Source organism: Condylura cristata, unplaced genomic scaffold, assembly GCF_000260355.1.
Source record: "Condylura cristata isolate star-nosed mole 26May11 unplaced genomic scaffold, ConCri1.0 scaffold00025, whole genome shotgun sequence".
In the NCBI taxonomy this organism is placed as follows: domain Eukaryota; kingdom Metazoa; phylum Chordata; class Mammalia; order Eulipotyphla; family Talpidae; genus Condylura; species Condylura cristata.
In genome coordinates, this window is record NW_004567126.1 from 15,684,832 (window position 1) to 15,691,764 (window position 6,933).

Genomic DNA, 6,933 nt, shown 5'->3' on the forward strand with positions numbered 1-6,933 from the left:
AGTTGGAAGAAGCCAAACCACAATCTTTCAGCTTCTCAAAAAGGAAAAAAATGATTAGTAAAAGGTGATTAGAGCAAGAGAGAATTGCCCCACCCCCAATACCACTCTTTAGCTGACATTTGGATCACCCCACTGGGTGAGGAGGTGAACAAGGGAACAGGTGCACCTCAACCCTACCCGACTTCTCTTAAGCAGGGATTATCATGCTGTGTTCAGTGTGCCCGGAACTAATTAATCAGAGCTAGACAAAGGATAGCCTGAGAGAACAGGAGGGAGTTGCGGGGGGGGAGGGGGTCTCGGGGGTGAGGAACATAAGACAGGAGCCATGTACCGTGTACATTATGGATGACATCACTGCCTGAAAGAGATTTGGCCCTCCCCTTCCCGGAGCTGGAGGCAAGCATGTCTGTGCAGGAGCAGCAGTAGGTTGCTTGGAGGGTGCAGATTGGTGGCAGGAGGTGTGCCTGCGCTGGGGAGAGGCATGGAGGTGTGAAACCGAGACCTGGAGACAGAAAGCGAGGAAATCGCAGAGCCTGGAGGCGGTTGCGCTGCTTAGGGCTCCGCCCCCCTCTCGGCGCTGGTTCAGCCCTGGGAGGGAGGGACTCGCCTGTTTGGGGGTGGGGAGTGTTTGTGCACGAGGGGGTGGGTCCGTGGTGGCTGTAGGGGTGGAGAGCCGCCTGCGCATGTCAAGATTAACTGAGCACACACACCAACAGGGGACCGTGGAGGAAGACAGCTAGTCGCCGCCACCCAAGACCGGGACCCTGCTCGATCTGGGGGCAAGCTTCGTAGAAGAAATCTACTCTACGTACCCACCCCATTCACCTCGTGGGCTAAACAGAAGTGTCCACATATTTCCCGATCCCTCAGGATCTCCCTGGAGATCCGAAGGCGGGTGTGGACGGCACCGTGGTGAAACAAATTCAGTAGCTCAGACGGCCAGCCCAGAGTGGTTTTGGGTGTGGGGGCACGCCCAGCAGGAAAAAGCAGATCAGGGCGGATGAAGCCAGAGTTCTCGGGTCTTGGCGGATGCTGGTCGGAACCTAACTAACTAGAGGAGGTGAGAGGATGATCAACATGGACTCGTTCGACAGCCTAGCGGCTTAGAGCCAGCGGTGCAGCTCACTTTCGAGCTGAGCATCCCCCGAGGCGCAAATGAGAGAAGCTGCAGCGCAACTGGAATCCAAAGTTCCGGGGTGGGCGGGGAAGGTGCTGTCCGTGGTGCTGAATCGGATCCCAGCAACGGGCTCCGGGGAGACCGCGCGGGGTTGCAGAATCTTTCTCTAACTAGGGCTGTTCTCCTGGGCAGCTTCGAATTGCAACCCTAGGCCAGTTCAAAGCCTCCCCTGGCAAGGGTGCTTCCCCCTTCTTTCTGCCAGTAAATCGCCTCACTGGGGGTCAGTTCTTCCCAAGGGTTTCCTCGAAAGTATACGAGAGGACGTAGTTGACCTAGGGAATCTCTGTTTAGCCCCGGAAGCCACCTACAGGAAAAAGATGCCTGCCTTCAACAAATTGTTTCCCCTGGCTTCCCTTGTGCTCATCTTCTGGGGTAAGTACCAGCACCCTGCCATGCGAGATGCAATAGCAGTAATAATGTTAACAATAATAACACTTATTAGTGCTTTTGGTCACAAAAAGGAGCCCTGCTTGACTTTCCTCTGTGCATGTTGGCCAGACATAGGGGCTCCATGAAAGCTGGGATTTTGAGATTGGAAAAATGCTTCCCCACTCTCCTGCTGCCTTATTCCTGAATACCCCTTAGTGATCCTCCCATTCCTGATAATTCCAAAGTATTTTTCCCTTTCTTTTGCTGAACCAAAATGCAGCTACGTTCATAAAAAAAAAAAAAAAAAACTCCATTGCAGTAACATTTGATTTGGCAATGAGGAGTCAGTTGGGAACCTTACTGTGTCTTCATACACACACACACACATAAATATATAAAAGCTGGATGCATGAATTAGAGTGAAAATATTCTAGGTGTTGACCTATCTGTTTAATTTTAATAGTGAATGGGAGGAAAACAGGTTTCAGACATTTGCTGCCATGTATTAGATAAACTGGCAGCAGGGAATTACATCTTTTGGCTGTTTTTATGAACATGTATTACTACAGTGCTTTGGTGTTTGGGGAGTGGGGTTTTATGCCTTAACAAAATGAATGGGTTCTTGCTTGTTTGCCTTCTGTGAAGGAGTGAGATGACCTTCTCCCTCCAAATAAGGGAGTTATTTCACAAATAACTACTGTTACATGTGCAATAGTAAGTGGAGTGTTATAAAAAATGGCATGGGGCAGGGTCATCTGCGTGTGTATAGAAGGACCACTAAGTCTATCTGATAATGTCTGAGTGTGTGACTGAGAGAGCTTTATTCCTCAGGATCTGAATGTGTGTGCTCTGTATGTTTAAGCATGCTAGATGGATAAGTGACAATGTGTGTGTGCGTGCAAGTGAGGGTGTGTGTGTTTGTGTGCGTGCGTGTGTTTGTAGTTGTTGTTCCATAGTTATGGGCATCATTGACTTGATTTTGACTAGATCCTCAGGTCAAATATAGGTATTCTTTAGAGGATATGTTGATTTCTGTGATTTACCTACCCCCATGCTAAAAATCAGTAACTAGGATAACTGGATGTGATTGTGTCCACTTGCCTTATTGAAGTCAGGCATGTGGAACTATACTTCTATGGTTGACATGAAACATTTGGCCTATGCAGTGGCAGATATACTGATGGGAATTTCCTCTTTGCCTTCATATCTCTTTATTGAGCTTTCAATACTAAAGCTGGCAGCCAAAATTATCTGGATTCTGCATGTGACCAGAAGCATAGCCAAGCTTCCTGTTGAACAAAATGCATGATGAAAGGACAAAACAGGAGAGTAAAGGCAGTCCCAAGGGCAGAATCACTGCCATCCATCCCCAGTAGAGTAGACCAGATTTGGAGATGAAGCAGACATAATAGATTGCCAGTGATCTCACCTGCCTTGAAAATTTAATGCTGGGATTTCCTCAGGGGAAGCTAGTATTATGAACATGAGCCTTAGGTGAGGTTAGTATGGCTGCATGAAAAAAAGAGTGTGAGTAAAGCAATGGAAGATGAAGTGATAGAGGAGTTGGGGGAGATTTATTTCTAAGCCCTGTCTATGTTTTTATGTCCCTACCTGGATTATGTCCCTACCAGGAGACTATACGCCAAGGATCTTTTGATGAGAATTTACAAAGCATGAATTGAAGTCTTAACTCTGCTGCTAGCTTGTTATGCAAAAAGAACCTCAAAGTATCTGGTTCCAATATGTTTAGAAGTTGGTGCAGACAATGTCTACATCCTTTTCAGCTGTATAATTCAATGATAGGAAAATATTTACAGAATATTGCTAAAATTGACAGAGTGCTCATCTGTCTCCTACCCCCACCCCCACCCCCAAAAAATACCTTGGGAAGAAGTGTGCACACTAAAACTTGCTGGTTCTCAGCTTCCTTGTAACCCTGAACATTAGTTTGCCAAACTGAAAAGCTGCCGAAGGGAAAGAGATGGCTCAGGAAATCTCTGAAATGTAAGAGAAAGGGCCTCCTACACAAAACTAATTTTTATTTGCATGTAATGCCAGTATTGGAAAGCCTTTAGGTTAGATGCATTCTCCCTCCCCTGGTGATTCTTCACATGGTGCAAATATGAATGAAAAGATCCTTTATTTTCTATATGTGTTGAAAACACTCTCTTTTTTCCCTTTTATAAAGGAAATAACAATAATCCAAATCCAATCTTTGCCTGATGTTTTACTGTTTTTCAATTTTCAAACCATTACTTCCTTTGATTCCATATTAATCCATAGGCAGGAGAAGGAGCATTGTTTCTAATTTACAGATGAGAAATGAGCTCAGGCAGAGGAAAGAAGTTAAGTAGAAATTGCTTGTCTCCTGATTTCAGTCTCCCAATGCTCATTTTAGTGCCTTTCATGGACCCATGTGCTACTGTGCCAGACTTCAAGAGGCCCTTCTTCCCCTTCATCACTCCCTACGCTCAATAACATTGCCTTTGTTAGAGTCTCACTCATTCTTTAGCTGCAAGTGCCTTCTATGCTTTTCTCCAGGTGGACTCTCCCAGATGTCCCTGTGTGAAGGAATGCTTTCCCCTCCTCCACCAGTAGCCCATCTTTCATCTTATTCTCTCAAGTCTCTCGGTGACTGGCTAATCTGAAAACCAGGTTATTTCAGAATATTAATATCTACAAACAACTTCACTTATTACCCTCTTTGGAAAGCATTTACATTCTAATCAAAGTCTAAATGCAAAGGAAACATTCTAGAACAAGCTGAGGAGTGCCCAAAGAAGAGAAATATCTGGGGGCATCTGAGCATCTGCCTAACCTTTCCTTGGCTATCTAGAGGATTTCATACAAGAGAGGCAGTGATGTACTGAAGACGCATGGAGAAAGAAACATACTTCACCTATTGACAGAAGGGAGCAGCAAGTCAAATGGCAAAGGGCAAGCACATGAGACTGAAAGGACTTGGTGGCCATTTTGCAATCCAAGATCTCATGAGCAGAGTTCTCATACTGTGACAGAACAGGATAAGGGGCACCCCAAATACCCCAAACCTCCCTACTCTAAAATAGGTTCTGCCATCTGCAGCATCAAGACAATACATACTCTAGCATGTAAAATCTTTAATGGAGAGGAACTATAATACCATCAATGTGGAACAAAGACAAAACAAGGACTATAGTTTCCAAATCCAACACCTTAAGTTACCCACCCCCTGGTGGATAAATGCTCAACCAAACAGGGTTGGCCCGCTGCAGGACCAGTGAGGCTTAAAAGCTGTCACAAGTCTAAGGCATCTCCTCATGGGGACACATAGGAAATGGGCAGAAGAGGCCCAGCACCTCTGGGACAGAGGAGCAAAATCAAGACAAACGATGCCTGTTAACCTCCCCATGGATCTCTCACCCACATCTGTTTCGATCAGCCCAGGACCAAGAAGCAAGCACAGCTTCTTCACTTGTCTCCCTGCTCCTGTGGCTCCTCCAGGTCCCCTCCGGACTCTCCATCATTTCTCCTTCCTTCTCCACTCTTCTCTCCCAGCTCAGCTCCACCCTTCCTTGGAGCGGGGGAACCTAGAACCTCCCCTTTCAGGCTTCCACTCTTACAATACCTTGAGGTTGGACTTTGACCAGATTAGTAGTAGGGCTTCCTCTCTGATGATACCTTGGATTATTATCATCTCCAGGGCAACTCCGGACACTGAGAGGCTGCTCCACGCACTGCCTTGCAAAATTCACCATCCTGGCTGCAGACATTCTGCCCTCCCCCCTCTTTGAACTATAAATGAACTAGGCCCATCTATTAAATATGAACCCATTTACTTGTTCACTAGCAGACATCACCTCTCACCTCATCAAAAACAATTATTTCCTTTCAAATTCCAGTAATGCCACTACTACTTCTGTCCAAGCAAAACCATCACTCAGAACCATCCCTCAGTTTGATCATCAGCCTCCTAGCCATTCTCTTTTCTTCCACCCTTACCCTCCTTCATCTCTTCATTTTATTTACAACATAACTTTTGTAAAAACTAGGCTGCATCATTCCTCTGCTCAGATCTCTCCAGCCCTCCCTATGTCACTCCAAGCAAAAGCCAAAGTTCTATCTGTGGCCTACAGGAACAGTCATGATGGCTTGGCTTTGTTTTTTCTTCCCTACCTGTTGCTTACTATTTCCACTTGGTTTGCTTTCCACATGTGTTTCTATCTGTCTCTTGAATATTGATATGCAGCTACCCCAGTGCAATTTCTTCCTGTGGCACGCTTTCCAACAGGTGCTTCTGATTTGTTTCATTCGGTGCCTGCTCCATGTCACCTTCTCAGCAAGGTAGCATCAGTAATCCTGTGTATGCTCTCTCTTCTCTGCTCCCTTTTATTTTTTCTTGTAGCATGTATTACAAGTTGACAATGTTTATTTTCTCTCTCCTAACTCTGAAACAGGCTACATGAGAGCAGGGATGTTCTGTTTCATTCCCAGTTGTATTCTCAGTGCCTAGAACAGTGTCTGGCTCCCTATGTTTGTGGAGTGAGTGAACGAATAAACATGAATAAAGCTATAGCAATTCAACTTACATTTACATATATTATTCCACAGAATCCTCATGAAAAATCTATTAGTTTCACCATTTTGTTGCAGAGAGGTTAAATAATAGCCCAAACCCAGGTCCGCAGTTCCAGATATCATCATTCTGCCACTATAACTGTCACTGCATTTTTTTCTATTCTGCTTTCCAAGTCATCATCTCAAGGTTACTTATCTTTACCATGTCTCGTTAAATATGCAGGTATCTGAAGGCTCCCTGCTATCGAGTTCTCAAAGCACTCTCTACCCTCAAACTTTTACACAGAATACATCTTCTTTTCTTTTTCTAACTGGGTTAATCAATACTTTAAAGTCATCACATGCTAAAGATGCTTTTGGCCAGTTTTGTCTATATATGACAGTCTGTCCATAAAGTAACAGCCCATATGCTGAAGCGAGAAACCCTCTTAAAGCAACCACAGCTTGCTTGAGAGTTTTCAAGCCACTTAATTTTATTTTATCTTTATGTTTTAAGTTTTACATCAATCATCATGTCAGAGTTTTTAAATTGTATTGAAAATTCAAAAAAAAAATTTTTTGGCCTTCTAAGTCAGTCAAATACAGTTTTTCATCATTTCTTCTTTGACTCAAAATGAGTTGGTCAGTTTCATTTTGAACTTGAAATAATGTTTTCCTCTGTGTTTTGAAAGAACTTACCTGCCAATAGATGAACACACCATTTGAGGGAACTAGTTTTTAAATGGGTATTTTAAATGGGTGTTAGTCTTTTTTTTTTTTTTTTTTCTTTAAGGAGTTTTATTGTTAATTCATGGAAATAATGTTTTCCTCTGTGTTTTGAAAGAACTTAC

At 44.2% G+C, this 6,933-nt stretch overlaps 1 protein-coding gene across 3 annotated transcripts in view; it reads left to right on the forward strand.

Moving 5' to 3' along the window:
* Nucleotides 1–452: 452 nt before the first annotated feature.
* The window catches only part of SCN3B (sodium channel, voltage gated, type III beta subunit), a 23,226-nt gene continuing 16,745 nt past the window's right edge, over nucleotides 453–6,933 (forward strand). The window contains exons 1-3 of one of the 3 annotated variants that reach the window (XM_012729868.1): nucleotides 453–487; nucleotides 717–1,060; nucleotides 1,469–1,549. In XM_012729868.1, coding sequence (XP_012585322.1) covers nucleotides 1,495–1,549 — 55 coding nt within the window. In that variant the 5' untranslated portion in view covers nucleotides 453–487; nucleotides 717–1,060; nucleotides 1,469–1,494. Of the gene's footprint in view, nucleotides 488–679; nucleotides 1,061–1,468; nucleotides 1,550–6,933 lie in introns of those variants that run through there. The other 2 variants (XM_012729870.1, XM_004689154.2) reach the window with 2 other exon arrangements.